Below are 16,793 nucleotides of genomic sequence, written 5' to 3'. Positions count from 1 at the left end.
TTTGACTATACACATGAGCACCAGCCTGGCCTGCTATAGTAGTTTTTTTATATTTTTTATTTCTGATTAATAAATATTAGTTAAACATATTGTTTTTCTAATAATCTGTTACAAGCATATTGGTGTGAAATACTTCAGAACTTTGCTTTATAGAGCATTTATAAGCTAAGCCGAATATCTAGTGTTTACTTGTAGCATATAAAAGCCTGTACAACATAAGCGAACCATCATAGCCATCAAACTATCCTATGGCCATCTTATGTCACAGGTCTAGAGTTTCATCCTAACCCGAGCGACACCCATGTGTTGTGTACTTCATGACAGCCGTCAGCTTTGGCCATGCCAATGCTTACCTGCTGGTGCATCTCCTCTAGTAGTATAGTAGCCATCTCCTTCACTCGCATTGGGCTTCACTAACTCTCTCACACTTAGCACACGTGCTTGGCAAGAAAAAGTACATATATTATTATTATTATTATTATTAGTCATTAATATAAAGGATGCTCGAGCCACAACCCATTTAATAGACGGTCTAGATTTAAACAAACCAATGGATGAAATTGGATGCCCAGAACATTCCCACCTCCTTTAGGAAGTTTATTGAATTCCCTGAAAAATATCCTAGGTATTTACACAAATCTACGAGACTAACAATCTAGAATAATTTACCCTATTATTCTAGACTCCATAAGGCTATTACATTCCTAAACATTTGACATAAATTTAGACAAATTTAGACCAAACTAGAAGACTTTAGACACAACTAATAACATCATGACATGGTGTCATGCAGCTTTTTCAATAAGCTTTTGTGTCATAACCTCTCTTGATGTTGACAGGGTGTGACACCTAGTTGTAGCCATGTTAGCAATGTTAAGTAAAGAATTCAAGATTTCTATTCCAATTGCATGAAGTCTTTTTTTTTTTTTTTTTTCCTTATTTTATTTTATTCAAAGAAGCAGCAAACGTTTTTGTTGGTACTTTGCAAACACTATTTCTTCTGTTCTCAGTTCTCGGAGGCTTGAGGTTAGCAGAGTGGAATTGCTGCTTCAGGTTGGCACGTTTTGTGTCGCACTGGGTGCTTTGGTTGCAGGTAATTCCTTAATAAAACACAATAGATCTCTACTAATTATTTATTGTTGAAAGATATAAAAACTGAAGAGAAAAATTAAAAATGAAGAACACAGGGATATAACGTGAATCGGCCACTATGGCCTACATCATGGCACACAAAGCCCAAAGGACTACATCACTTTCATTATATTCTCTCTTAATATTGTTTACAATGAGCACTTCTATTTATAGGTAAAAGAATACAAGTGATAAATATGGAAAATACATTGATGGAGGATTCCTAAAATCAATCCCATAAATTACTCCAATCAATATTCTATCATAGGCTAAAATCACTCCTATGATATTCTCCCAACATTTATAGTTCTAGCTTTGTTGGATGACTGGATGTTATTTGTTGCATAGAGTTTGTCATTTGCTCATTTTATTAGTGACTTGTCATTTCTATGAACCACTTAGTTTCTATATAAAGGCAGGTGTCAACCTTAGGACTATGTCACTAGAGATGAAGATGGCCTTGGGTTACCTGCTGTTCATCTTGCTCTACATGTAAAGAGGCTTCAGCTCACCATATGAGCTTATATAGAAATCTAGACTTGATGCTAAAGGCCTAGCAAATTTGAGTCAGGCTTTATATTGGAAACATGAGTCACATTCAAATCATATGATGTGACTTACCATATTAGCCGATATACAATAGCCACAAATCATGGGATACTTTATTTATAAATTTGTCTAGGCATAGAATAAACAATGTTTTTATTCAGCTTCTTTTCTTGTAATATGATCATGTGCTCTTTTTAGTATATAAATACTATAGCCTCATTCAAGCCTTTACATATTATTAATCTCATTCAAGCCTTTACACTTCTATTCCTTCTACCTTGTATTTCTTCATGGTATCAAAGCCAGGTTGGTCCGTTTGCAACAAGGGCGTTGCGAGTTCGGCCCCAACCATTCAGAATGGTCTGAGGAGACATTGTTGATGGTTTGTGGTATGAGGAGATATTGGTGATTTTTTCATCTACATATTTTTTAGACGTGTATGAAGGGGAATGGGCTGAAGAGACATTGTTCATTATTTATTGTCTGAGCAGACATTGTTGATTCATTCATCTACATATTTTAACCATGTGTATGAAGGGAAATGGACTGAGGAGACAATAATGGTTTTTTATGGTATGAGAAGACATGATTGGTTGCTTATGGTTTGAGGAGATATTATTAATGGTTTATGGTCTCATGAGACAGTCAGATAAGACGTATCCACGGTGGTTTAGAGAAAACGTTATAGTTATGTCTTGGCTAGTCAATTTAATGCAGCCAAACATAGTCGTTGGCTATATATTTATAAAAACTATGCTTGAGGATACATTGTCTAAATTGGGAGTTGTGGTTTGCATCATGTTTGAGGATGCATTGAAAACTATGCTTGAGGATACATTGTCTAAATTGGGAGTTGTGGTTTGCATCATGTTTGAGGATGCATTGTAATGGCCTTGGGGGGGGGGGGGTTGGGGTTGGGATGAATAGGTCAACTTGCCCAATTTTCGTGATTAATTAATTGCCACAATGATTACCATATTCACATCCACAATCACAAAAATGACACCGGGTTTTTGAGTATGGAAACCCTTGTTGAAAGAAATCCAACCAACCGGGACAAAAACTATTGACTGTAATATATAATCAAATCAAGAGTAAGTGATAAAGAAGAAGAAGAAAAAGAGAGAGAGACGGGGAAAGAGAGAAAAAATGAAAGAATTCTTTCATCCTTCCACCACATTCTATTTATAATAACAAGTTTCAAAAATTACACATAAGCCCCAACATTATATAAGTACTAACAGATAAGCCCCTGAAAACACTCCCTCTCAAGCTGGAGTACACACCGCCTGTAAGCGCGAGTCATCAGACCATTCTTGAATGGGTGGTGCCAAACTTGCAATGCACTCATTGCAGTTGGACCACCCTAGCTTTGATACCAAGAAGAAATATAATATAGAAGAAAGAGCAGAGAAATATGTAAAAGGTTTGAATGAGATGTGTTAAACACTCATTCACAACTCTCATATTTATATACTAAAAGGAACACATGTTAATGTTACAATAGAGGAAACTAAATAAAATCATTGCATATTCTATGCCTAGACATATGCGTAAATAAAGTCAAATCCATGATTTGTGGCTATCATATCTCAAATAATATGGTAAGTCACATCCCATGATTTGGGCCTATCATATCTCGGCTAATAGCATCATAGGATACAAACTGAGATATGGGATGTTTTGTACAACTACGAACACCCTTACGAGCAATAGGGACATCAAGATCAACATGTATTCTATTGGGAAAAAAATCAAGAGTATCAATGTCAACTAAGGAATTACCTAGATCGAGGGAGACTTCCTGGTTCTGGGGTGAGTCAATAACTTGTTTTGCCCTCCTAGTGTAGACAATTGGCTGCTTTCCCTGTTGCAAATCATTAGTGTTAGGAGGACTAGACATAGGCACCTCAGTAAGAAGCTCCCCCTGAATGGGACAAGCAAAGGAGGGGGTATTCCCTCAAAATGGACAACGAATTCTCTACCTGTATAGTAGTGTCCCCCTATAGAGAATCTCGAGTAGTGGAAAAAAAAGGAACAGACTCAAAGAATGTAACATCCATGGAGACAAAGCGACGACGAGTGGTAGGGTTATAACACCGATACCCTTTCTGAGTGGCGGAGTATCCAAGAAAGACACATCGGATTGCCTTAGGGTCTATTTTGTCCTTGCGATGATGAAGGTGAACACAAACACTTTCGGAGGGATAGTAAACAAGGCAGTGTCATGGTATAAGACAGAGAAGGGGGATTGATAACCAAGAACCTTAGAAGGCATGCGATTGATAAGGTATGTAGCTGTTAAGGTTGCATTAGCCCAATAACTTTTAGGCACTCCCATCCTAATTAGTAGAGAACAGGTTACCTCCGTAATTTTCAGTTACACCGTTTTGTTGTGGTGTATCGACACAAGAGGTTTGATGGACAATCCCGTTATCAGCAAAAAAGGAGGTAAGACCACCAACATAAACTCTCCTCCATTATCAGATCGAAGGATTTTGAGGGGACAACCAAACTGAGTACATACCATCCTATGAAAGGTTTTAATAATGGAATGAACTTCATCTTTCGTTTTCATAAGATAAAGCCAAGTATATCGACTAACACAAAAAAGTAACGAAAACCAAGTAACGAAGTAGTAGATTCAGGACCCCATACATCAGAATGAACAAGTTGCAAAGGAGTTGTACTTTTATTAATACTAGTAGGATAAGAAAAACGACATTGTTTGGCAACTAAAAAAAAAAAGAAACACGACATTGTTTGGCAAGAACGCATGTTTCACAATTTAACTCAAAAGATCCAACAGAAGCAAACTAGGGAAGCACATGCTTCAAAACAGGAAGAGGTAAATGACCTAGTCTATTATGCCATGGCATTAACAGATCTTTATTGACATTACTATTCCTAACACTAGATTGATTTGCAACATAATAAGAAGTTGGCCTCGCGTTCAACAAATACAAGCTATTGTCCTAATGTCCACTTCCAATCGTCTTCCCGGTGGCCAAGTCCTGAAACACAGTGAGATGGAAAAAAGGTTGCACTACAATTCAAGCCTTTTGTAATGTGACTGACAAAAAGAAGATTATTGGTAAACTTTGCAACATGAAGAACAGAGGATAAGCTAAGATTAGGAGAGGTAGAAACAGTGCCCTTCCCTGCAATGGAGGTGAAGGTGCCATCAGCCACTCTAACCTTATTCTTACTAGAACATAAACCGTATGAAGAAAAATTAAATGCCATACCAGTCATGTGATCAGTGGCTCCTGAATCAATGATCCACGGTGCCCCACCAGATAATGTGGAAACTTGATGTGCCGAATGAGAGGTTTCCGTTTGAACAAAGTTAGAGGTGGAAATGGAGGAATGTTGTGCTAGTAGATGTCAAAGAGCACCAAGTTCAGCCCCGGATAAAGAACTCGGTGGCCTTGAGGAGGCATGACCAGTAGAAGTAATCTTACGCTCTGTAGTATGTGCCGTAGATAACCCCCTAAATGGACCAGGCCTTGGCCTAGCAGGAGCAGGAGCTGGAGTAGGGTGACCGTGTAGATTCCAGCATGTTTCCCTAGTGTGGCGCGTATGCCCACAGTGATAACACCTCAACTTACTCTTGTCATCCTGTTTCCCTCTTTTTGGAAGATTGGGCTTGTTCCATTGTTATGTGGCAAGAGTAGATGGTACTTCTGGCTCAGGCTTAGTGTATACAGGTGCAGACATAGCCTTCATTCTACTCTCCTCGGCCTGGATATACGAAAACACATCTCTAACTAGGGGTGCAACTTGGGTTGGGAAACCCGAACCCAACCCGAGTTCAGCCCGATTTTTCACTGACTTGAGCAATCATTTTTACAATTAGGGTTGAATTTAGGTTGAAAAATCTCAACCCGAATTGAATTAGGGTTGGGCCTGGGTTGAAATGCTAGCAATTCGAGCCAACCCGAACCCGACCCGAATTATAATATTATTTTCATATATATTTTTACTTTAAATACATTATATATATTATTTAAACTATAATTACCTTTTTTCTTTTCGACTTATTTTGTTAAATCTTAACTTATTGTTTGTAATTTATTAAAAATTTACAAAAAGTCTTTGAGCTTTTTCTTGTTTAAGAGTAATTTAATCTAAAACTAATTCAAGATCGTATTAAATTTTCGATGTGAAGATTAGGTATATGAGTAACCCGAATTAACCTGAAATTTTTACACGAAATCTAAGCCCGAGTTGCAAGCCCGAATTTAAAAGAAAAAGGATGGGTTGGGCTCGGGTTGAAAAGTTAGGGTTGAGGATAAGGTTAGGGTTGGACTTGAGTTTAGCATTTCATATAATGGGTTAGGCTCCAGTTAGACCTCAAACCCGTCCAATCCGCCCGAGTTGTAGCCCTATCTCTAACAGAAGTAGGGGCTGAATATCTGCCTCACACTTGTACCCTGGCATGCTCTTATCTCGGATGCAGGCAATCCAAGAACTCATAGATTCGATTCCTTTCTACTATAGCATAAAATGCTTTAACATCAGCTGCACACACAGGTATGTAGTCTTGGTAGTGATCTAACTCTTCCCATTTACCCCGTAGAGTGTGGTAATAAGAAGTAAGAGTTTGGTCTTCTTGATTGAATCTTGAAATATGTTGTTGGAGTTCATACAGTTTTGCAAAATTACCAACCAAAGAATACGTCTCTTCCACAGCCGTCCATAGCTCTTTAGCTGTTTTTACAAATAGAAACCCTTTGCTGATTTGTGGTTGCATTGACTGCAACAACCACGTCATAACTAGTGCATTATTTGCACTTCACTCTTTGAATTTAGGATCACTATTGGAGGGATACGTGACAGTCCCTTCGATATGGTCAATCATCCTATGACCAGTGATATGCATATGAGCAGATTGAGCTCACACCATATAGTTTGTCTCATCCAGCCTAACAGCCGTAATACAAAGGCCTGGATGGTGATCACTACTACCTCTTAATACTGGAGTTAAACTAGGAGGAGACCCAACTTCTTTTGAAGTCACCTCTAAGCCAGACATTTTATCAAGTAGTTTCTGGGTATACAATCCTCACAAACAAAATAGCAACAAAGTACGTAGAGAACCACCTCTCTAACACACAAACTTCAACTAGAAAGATTACCGTCTTCTGATATGCATAAAAAAGCGACGACACATTTACCACACAAACCTAGAAAGCAACAAAATAGAGTATACCAGAATTGCAAACGACGAAGAAAAAGCCACTCCGCTAACACAAAAAAAAAAAAAAAACCAATCGAGATTGCAATAGATAAAAAACAGGTCCAAATTTTTTTTTTCGAGGCCTCGCCACATTCTATTTATAAATGAAAGAATTCTTTCATCCTTCCACCACATTTTATTTATAATAAGAAGTTTCAGAAATTACACATAAGCCTTAAAATTATATAAGTACTAACAAATAAGGTCCTGACAACAAAAACCACACAGACTTTCGCCGTCTCGAGTGAAACGATTTATTAGTGTTGAAGCGAAGTACAATGGACTTTGACTCAGGCTCACACCCACTTCGCTTTACCAAGTAATGTCTCTCTGGTTTCGCAACACCCCCGTCCAAATGTACTAGATTTCAGGCTTACTCCTTGATCCTTGTAGAAGGGTTGCTAGTATGTCAACAAACACTCTTGAATGCTTTGACTCATTTAAAGTGTAATCAAAACCTCCTCTTCCTTCAAATCTGAATTTCTCTGTAATATGACGTTGAAGATTCCGTCTTGATCAGTATACGAACATCACCCTAAATTACTCTTGTTTTTAAGAGTGTGCTCTCAAAGATAAACAATCAAATTTCTCTAAAGGTTCAATGTTCATGTAAAAGATAAAAAGCTTGTTTTCCAATTGAAGTAATCAATCTTCTCTAGGGTTAGAGATAGATGATGTATTTATATGCTAAAGAGTCCATATAATGAGATTTGACTTTATTTACGCATATGTCTAGGCATAGAATAGAATATGTAATGATTTTGTTCAGCTTCCTTTCTTGTAATATTAACATGTGTTCTTTTTAGTATATAAATACCAGAGTGGTGAATCAGAGTTTCAGCCTTATTCAAGCCTTTACACTTCTATTCCTTCTATCTTGTATTTCTTTTCTAACTTTGCAGGGTATTGTAGATATTATGGTGAAGAGCATGTATATCTAATGTCTGAATACATGTTTTAAGCATGTATATGTAATGTCTGAATACATATTTTATACACGTGCTAAAAAGTGTGGATTAAATTACATTTGGGCTGTCTTGCTCGGCTTGGCAGGGTATACGATATGATATGGTATTTATGTATGATAGATAAAATGTTAGAAAGGAAAGATCAGATTACAACAAGAAAGTATACATGAGGCAAGAAATGTTATCATTACACTTTTTAGTAACTTTTTGAAGGAATCATCATTTTCCAAACTCACCATTGGATTTCATTTCATCATCATGCTTGTAGTGTATATCAAATATCACATTAATTAGCGAATGGGACTCATACAGTCTCTTGTCAAACTAAAGTTCTACTTTTAACTTCCTGTTTTTTTTGGAAAGAAACATGAGTCTATTAATTGGGTAGCTTCGATCAACTTGAAATTTGGTGTGCATGGCAATCATGGTATGTGGTGGAGAACAAGATGTGACTCTAATGCACGGACCACATCTGATTCACCTCTACTTTTGAAGAAGGATTAAATATTTATCTTTATTTCCTTTTGGGATTTCTAAAATTTAGGCTTATTCTTATTTTGGGGTTTAATTTCATAGTAGTGTTTGATTAGGTTTTATTCTAGTTGCCTATGTATATATGGTTGAGTACATTGAGTTGGGTAACCTTTTGATGATTTTCAAGGAAGTAAATTACAAAACAAATAAGATGCACTGAACAAATATGTATTTGACACAACAAAGACAAGAGCAAGAAGGAAAGTAACATATTGGAAGTACATTTTGCCATTTCTTGGAATTCCTAAATCCTAATTAAGTAGAAATTAGATTTCATCATATCCATGGGACAACTAATATAGTGCATAGAAAATCTCAGTGAGATATGAATGTTTTCATGCTTTAGCCCATGTCAAGAGCTTGTTATTTTGCTGACTACAGGTATATTTGGCATGAACTTGAAGTCCTATCTTGAAGAACGTGTGGTATTTCCTCTTGGATCTCTAGATACACAATGCACATTCTCTGTTCTTGTCTGGGTGATATTCACATGGTCATGTTATCACTATTTCTTTGTTTGGCTTTATGTAGTTCGCATTTTGGCTGACAACAGCAGGAATTATTTTCGGCGCAGTGGTGGCTTTTTTTCTTATGTACTCATACCTCAGGGTTAGGAAGATATTATAAGCTTCAGAGTGATTCAAGTGTAAGTGACATCTATCCTCTGGCCAAGAATTTGCTACTGCCTTTGTTAAGCATTTTAACTTAGTTATTCTTTCATCCAGTCATGTTGGTAGTAAGGAGACATGGACCTCGTAAATAAAATACAATAAAACAGGAAATGAAAAAGAGGTAGAGAAGTTAAGGTCCATTGGCAATTTATCTTAGTACTTAGTGGTTTAAGACTCCTTATTACTTAGCAAGAGCGTGAGTCAGATCAACCCAGATTTTTTTCATTAGCCCTCAAATAATCCTCTCTATTCTTTCTTGACACAACTTTTTATGCAGACAGATATGACTCTTGTACTTGCACAAGTATATTGGGTTACAATGTGAGTGTAACACTGATTTCAAAAGAGTGGAATTGCGGAAGTCATTTTGGAAGTGTTTGGAAGGCAATTATATTGCTGTTGACTTGGAAGACTTTTTGCTATTATAATGAAAAGATAAAAAAATAAATTGTGTAATTACTTTCCTCTCATTGAGTGCAGACACTTGTATTTATATTTATCAATTAGCGTTACAATAATGGAATAAAATAAATTAAAATCTCTAATTGATAGTGATCCACTAATCACGGGACCTGGAATTACGGAGACAAAATAAAACATGAATTTCAACACTCCCCCTTAAGCTGGAACAAAGATGTCAATCAGACCTAGCTTGCCAATTGAGGACTGAAGTAGAGATGGCCCCACTGACTTAGTAAACATATCGGCTGTTTAATCAGACAAATGAACAAACACTGGAACAATAGCACCAGACTGAACTTTTTCCCAAAAGAAGTGAATATCAACTTCAATGTGTTTAGACCTCTCACGGAGAACATAATCGGAACCAAGCATGATGGTAGACTTAAACAAAACAATTTAGAAGAATCTTCCACAGCGAAGCCCAAGAGATTGAAGCCATAGAAGTTCATACGTGCCCAGTGCCAGAGCACGATATTCAGCCTCAACGGATGACCTAGATACTACTGCTTGCTTCTTACTTTTCCATGATATAAATTGACTGCCATAGAAAGTACAAAATCCAGAACGCCTGTCTGTTTTAGATCCTGCATAATCTGCATCTGTAAAACATGACACTCCAGATTGACTACCCGATGCATAAAATAAGCCAAGGCCAGGACAAGTCTTGAGATATCTCAAGATATGGTAACATAATCGGAAACAAGCATGATAACAGACTTATTGTTTAGACCATCTGCAATTTCAATGTGTTTAGAGCTCTCATGGAGAACAGAATTGGAAGCAAAGCATGATAGCAGACTTATTATCACAAAACAATTTAGAAGAATCTTCCACAGCGAAGCCCAAGAGATTGAAACTATAGAAGTTCATACATGCCCAGTGCCATAGCACGATATTCAGCCTCAGCAGATGACCTAGACACTACTGCTTGCTTCTTACTTTTCCATGATATAAGATGACTGCCAGAGAAAGTACAAAATCCAGAAGTAGAACGCCTGTCTGTTTTAGATCTTGCATAATCTGCATCTGTAAAACATGACTCTCCAGATTGACTACCCGATGCATAAAATAAGCCAAGGCCAGGACAAGTCTTGAGATATCTCAAGATATGGTAAACTGCATCTAAATGTGACGAACACGGAGCATGCATAAATTGACTCACAACACTAACTGTAAAAGTCAAATCTGGCCTGGTATTCGTCAAGTAAATGAGACGACTAACCAAACGTTGATACATAGAGGGATCAGGAAGCAAGTCACCAGATTCATCAGAAAGTTTAATATTCGGATCCATAGGAGTAGAGGCAGGTCTATACCCCATCATTCCTGTTTCCCGAAGAAGATCCATAGCATACTTACGCTGAGATAAAGATATGCCATGACTTGACGGAGCAACCTCTATGCCAAGAAAATCAAGGGACCCAAATCTTTTATATCAAAGAACTGACCCAAATCCTTCTTAACATGAGCAATTCCGGAGGGCATCATATCCAGTGATGATAACATCATCTATATATACTGAGATAATAATACATCTACCATTCATGTGTCTCCGAACAAAGCACGTATGATCACTGTGACACTGTGTAAAGTTCATTCCCATAACAACACTAAAACAACGAAACCAAGCTCTAGGAGATTGTTTTAGCCCATAAAGAGACTTCTGCAACCGACAAACCTTACCCAAATACTCCCCCTCAGCTCGAAACCCTGGTGGCGAATTCATATAGAAGGTCTCCTGTAAATTTCCATTAAGAAAAGCATTTTTGACGTCCAGTTGATGGATAGGCCAAGAATGAGAAGATGCCATTGACACTAGAAGGCGAACAATTGTTAACTTAGCAACTGGAGCAAAGGTAGCATTAAAGTCCTGCCCCGGAATCTGAGTAAATCCCTTAGCAACCACCTTGTACCGATCAATATATCCATCAACCAACTATTTCACTTACACCCCACTGTTTTAGCCCCAACAGGTAAAGAGACAAGTTCCCAAGTTTGATTTTTCTGAAGAGCATTCATTTCCACTTTCATTGCCTCAACCCATTCAGGATAACAAAGTGCCTATGAAACGGATCGAGGAATATCGAGCTTACCCAAAAAGGATTTATAAGAATCTGAAAGAGTATGATAAGACACATACTTGGAAATAGGATAATTAGTACTGCAGGAAAAACCATACCAAGCCCGTTTTCGAACACAGGATGAATATCGAGGAGGAAGTGCATCAGAGATAGGAGGGGAAGTCCCTGTATCCAAGGGAGTTTCATTGGATCCTGAGTGCGAGGGCGACGTGAATATACCTACAAAGGAGGAGGAGCCTGCTCAGTGGGAAGAGTAGGAGTAGAAGGCTCCTGCACATTATTCTGCTCAAAAAGAGGAAAGAGGTCGAGCCAGAGGAAAAGGCTCTGCAGTGGGAGCAACATATATAGACATGTTCCTGCACATGAGAAGAATGGCCAAAGAAGGGTCTCTCCTCACAAAAAGTGACATCCATAGAATGATAAAAATGTTTAGACACAGGATTATTGCATCGATATCCTTTAGACATAGAAGAATAACCCAGAAAGACACACTGAACAACTTTATCATCAAGTTTGGTACGCGTAGGACTACGATTTTGATCAAACCACGTACACCCAAATACTTGAGGGATAATGGAAAATAAAGTATTGTCGGGCTTAAGAATTTGAAGGGAGTACAATTGATCAGATAACAGGCAGTGAGAACAGCTATATGCCAGAAATATTTTGGTACATTCATTCCTCGTAGGAGGCACTGAACGACATCCATGATGTGACAATTTTTCATTAAGGTGAGAGCAAAAATCATTGGAAATGTATTTACGCCCATTATTTGATCGAATATTTTTGACAACCGTATTGAATTGGTTTTTTATTGACTGGAGGAATTGAGTAAACACATGAGGAATCTCAGACTTCTTTTTAAGCAAATATACCCATGTACACCGAGTATGATCATCAATAAAAATAACATGGTACCGATAACTAGACAATGTAGTAACGAGAGAAGGACCCCACACATCAGAATGTATTAAATCAAATGCAGCAGGAGCACGATGCATACGAGGAATATAACTGGATCTAGTATGTTTATAAAGCTCACAAACCACACAATGAAATTTGGAAGTCTTACAAGCTTTTATTGACTCAGGAAATAACCAACATAAGTACTGAAAACTTGTATGTCCTAAACCGGCATGCCACAATTGCAATGTTTTTAAAGAAAAAACAAAAGAAAGTGAATTAGGTAAAACAGATGCTTGAAGACTGAAAGAAGAAGGTGGTGAATCGCCAAAGTAGTATAGCCCGTCGCACTCATATACCCTGCAAAAAATCTTCCTTGAATCCAGGTCCTGTAACATGCAATGACCAGGAAAGAAAATTACTGCATAGTTAAGAGATTTTGCAAGAAGACTTACAGGTAAGAGGTTAAAGGTAAAACCGGGAACATGAAAAACAGATGATAAATTAATATCAGGAAACAAACGCACACTACCCTTGTGATGTATATAAGACTTGGACCCGTTTGCATGGAAAACAGATTGGTGAACAGGGGTAACATCAGAAAACACTGATAACTAACCAGTCATATGATCATTTGCGCCAAAGTCAAGAACACATGTAGGATTCCCTTTCTTAACGTGAAAAGAAGTGGGAGTTACCTATGGCAAGTGTAGTTGTGGAGGTGGTAGGAGAAGTCACACCAACACTGCAGGCCGTTGAACAAGAGTACTAAGCTGATCTTGAAGTTGGCCAATCTGAGATTGTAGTTGAGTGACATCTGGGAAGTTAATAACTGGCCCAGGGCTAGCATCAGCAATAGTAGTGGTGCGGGAGGGGGTGCGTGAAGGACCATTCCGATTTCTGAATTTTTTTTTTGCTTCAACTCAGGATGCAACTTGAATCAACGGGCTTTCATATGTCCGATTTCTCCACACTGATGGCGAACAACTTTACCGCCAATAGAACGGGACCCAGAATTAGCCACAAACGCCATTTGATCCCCTGCACTAGATGGATCAGAATAGGCTGAAGTAAGCGGCGTCGGTGCTCATCACTATCAATAGTCGCAAAAGCATCATACAAAGATGGTATGGGTGATGAATTCAAAATCTGAGTTCGAAGAGATTCGAATTCAGGTTTGAACCCCATCAAGAATTGGTAGGTATGTTGATGATCTAAACGCTTAACAACAATAGAGGCAAAGTCTGGTGGAAAATCACTTAGGGGTTCATACGGAGCCAACTCCTCCCAACGAGATTGTAAATACCCAAAATAATCTGCCATAGATAATCCCAAAAGTTCCTGGTTTGCCCGGGATTTCCCTGTACAACTCAAAGATTCAGGAATCATTGCGCGCATGCACATACATCTGAGTCAAAGCAGTCCAAAGATTGTGTACCGTGTCATAGTTCATGAACATATTGTAAAGTTGCTTCTCCATAGAATTAAATAGCCATCTTAGAATCGTGCAGTTGTCCATATCCCATGTAGCAAATTTAGGATCATCAACACCAGGTTTCTTTTCCTTTCCCAATATCCAACTCATCTTCCCTTTCGCTCCAAGATAAAGCCGAAAGAAGCAAGACCATGATGCAGAATTACATCCATTCAACAACACACTTGTAACCCGTCGAGCCGGAATATGTTGAGAAACAACTACCTCCTTACTTTTTTCACTAGTCACCCATCAAAAAAGAACTCAGAAAACTTTACAAATTTCTCCAACAAGAAAATCGCGAAGCTCACGAAGATGCTACTGAACACACCAGTAGCCCGAAATCATCAAAGAATGGTAGATCACCCCAGCACATCACAACTACTCACTGAAAAATACCCCGAAAGAGGGGTTCAAACACGAGAAAACACTCCCAAGAGATTCGAAGGTAGGCTAGACTCCCAAGTTAGGGAAGAGGGTGGAGGTGGGAGGTGGGTGGTGTCGGCCAGTGGTTTGAAGAGAGGAGTGTGTAAGGCTCTGATACCAAAATGATAAAAAAATAAATTGTGTAATTGCTTTCCTCTCATTGAGTGAAGACACTTGTATTTATATTTATCAATTAGGGTTACAATAAAGGAATAAAATAAAATAAATTAAAATATCTAATTAAATGTGATCCACTAATCACGGGACCGAAATTACGGTCACAAAATAAAACATGAATTTCAACGCAACGAATACATCTTTTTTGGATGGGCTGCGAATAGAATCATTTGGAAGGGCATTTAATACAAGTCTTGGTGGAAGTGTTAGCAAACTTATGTGATAAATTTAGAATTAAATATGAATGTAGAAGTTTGAAGGAAAAGGATAAAGAAAGGGAGAAATTATTTGGTGTTGGGTTTATAAACAAGGAAAGGAAAAGGGAAAGGAGAAGGGTGGGGCTTGTCAACCCCTCAAATATCAATTTCTAGTATTATTTCTTAGTCAACGAGTTCGGAAATAAATAGGAGATTGTTATTATTATTATTATTTGTTCATATTCTCTCTCCTTCTCACACAATAAAACATTCATTTTCTTTCATTTCTTGCATTTAATTACAGGTGATGCCAGAAATCTTGGATTATTCAACACCCAACACACAAGGGACCATAATATATTGTATTATAGCGTTTACTTTTGTTGTATGGTTGGACAAATGTAGATGTATAAACAGAGCTGTAGTTACTCCTACAAGATTGTAGCGAAGTACAGTGGGTGTTCATCATTTTTATACTTTGAATATTGCAAGGAGAAGAGAAGCACAATCCCCTTCAACGTCCTCATTGGGTTGCTACTGCTCCTCTGTATGCCATTCATGATTCATGAAGAGAAGGCTAGTGCCGGTTGGAATGGTTATTACTCTACAATTATAGGCATCAGTGACTATTTTGGAGAGAAAATACGTGGATGGTGGGATCACAAATAATTTGTAGTAATAGAATCACGTGTATCTCAAGTGTGTTCTAAACCATCCTACAAGTCGCGGGGTTTAGGGAAGTGTGTTTAACATTTAGTGATAAGAGGTGTCTCTGTCACTTAAAATTTTATCTTATTTTAATTCAATTGAATAAGCACTTAATATGTTCAGAATTAAGCACTGAATTGAGTTATTAAATAGCACCTAAGTCACATAAAGCGAGGGTCGGAGCGATTTCGAGAGCTGAAATGTGAAAGTGGCAAAATTTAAGTCACATAGAGTGAGAATGTGAATGAGGGCGCATGTGGAACGTGAGAATGGGAACCTTGGATTGTGTAAATACATATATTCAGTCTAAAGGAATGTAATTTAACCTGCTGTCCTTAGTAGAATGGGTTTAAATACATTTTAACATACTTTGGGCAAAGAAAATAATACGTAAGTTATATCATCGTGTTACTAATAATACAATGATCTCACTTACATAAAAAACAAATCAATTCAAAATATTATAAAATAAAATTAGATGGTCGACATTAATAGGGTAAAAAGAAGTGTCAAACTTTGACGTATGGAAATGAAATTTAGTACAAAATTTTGATTATATAATTCTCATACAATCCTCTTTCAAATGGTTAGATTTGGCCCTCAATATTTGTAAAAAAAACAAAGAAAATGCTAAGAAATTATTAAAAAAAAAATGATGAGGTTGACCTTACAGTAGCATTACTCTTTTTTTCTTTTCATTGTTGGTCATTATAATTTAAATTTTCAAATACAAAGTTATAGCAATCCGTGGCTTTGGCAGAATGTTCACAACTCAATTGGTGGGTTAGGCCATCATAGAATGGGCTATATTCTTTTTCCCTGAAACACCAGTATCGGTTGCCTGAGGTTGGGTGCTAGTAAATGGTGCTAATGACTAATATTTACCATTTAATAGTTTCATAGTTTCGAAAAAATAAAATTGACTAAAATGTTAACGTGGACATGAAAAAACACTGATTACCCTCACTGAGGTACCACTTTTTGTGCACTGATGTACCACTTTTTGTGCATCAGGTACCACTTTGTTTTGGACATAAATGTACCACTTTAATGACATAGGTACCACTTTTTGTGCATTAGGTACCAATTTTGTGTAGCAAAAAAATTTGGTACTTGATAACAAAAAGTGGTACCTGCATGCACAAAAAGCGATACCTATGCGCTTAAAAGTGGTACCTCAATGAGGGTAAACAGTGTTTTTTCATGTTTTCATTTTTTTGAAACTATGGGACTTTGATTCCATCAAATGGTAAATATGAGTCATTAGCAC

At 37.5% G+C, this 16,793-nt stretch overlaps 1 protein-coding gene across 3 annotated transcripts in view; it reads left to right on the top strand.

Moving 5' to 3' along the window:
* LOC132306101 (magnesium transporter MRS2-11, chloroplastic) overlaps positions 1-15,652 on the top strand; it is a 32,017-nt gene extending 16,365 nt beyond the window's left edge. The window contains exons 11-14 of one of the 3 annotated variants that reach the window (XM_059803331.1): positions 1,011-1,093; positions 8,806-8,849; positions 8,956-9,070; positions 15,120-15,652. In XM_059803331.1, coding sequence (XP_059659314.1) covers positions 1,011-1,093; positions 8,806-8,849; positions 8,956-9,051 — 223 coding nt within the window. In that variant the 3' untranslated portion in view covers positions 9,052-9,070; positions 15,120-15,652. Of the gene's footprint in view, positions 1-1,010; positions 1,094-8,805; positions 8,850-8,955; positions 9,071-9,372; positions 9,595-15,119 lie in introns of those variants that run through there. The other 2 variants (XM_059803333.1, XM_059803332.1) reach the window with 2 other exon arrangements.
* Positions 15,653-16,793: the final 1,141 nt, after the last annotated feature.

The sequence above is a fragment of the Cornus florida genome, unplaced genomic scaffold, assembly GCF_030987335.1.
Source record: "Cornus florida cultivar Cherokee Brave unplaced genomic scaffold, ASM3098733v1 CherokeeBrave_3.0.0_Hap2_Chr05, whole genome shotgun sequence".
Lineage (NCBI taxonomy): Eukaryota > Viridiplantae > Streptophyta > Magnoliopsida > Cornales > Cornaceae > Cornus > Cornus florida.
Note: the sequence above shows the minus strand (reverse complement) of the source record. Positions and strands in the feature narration are given on the sequence as shown.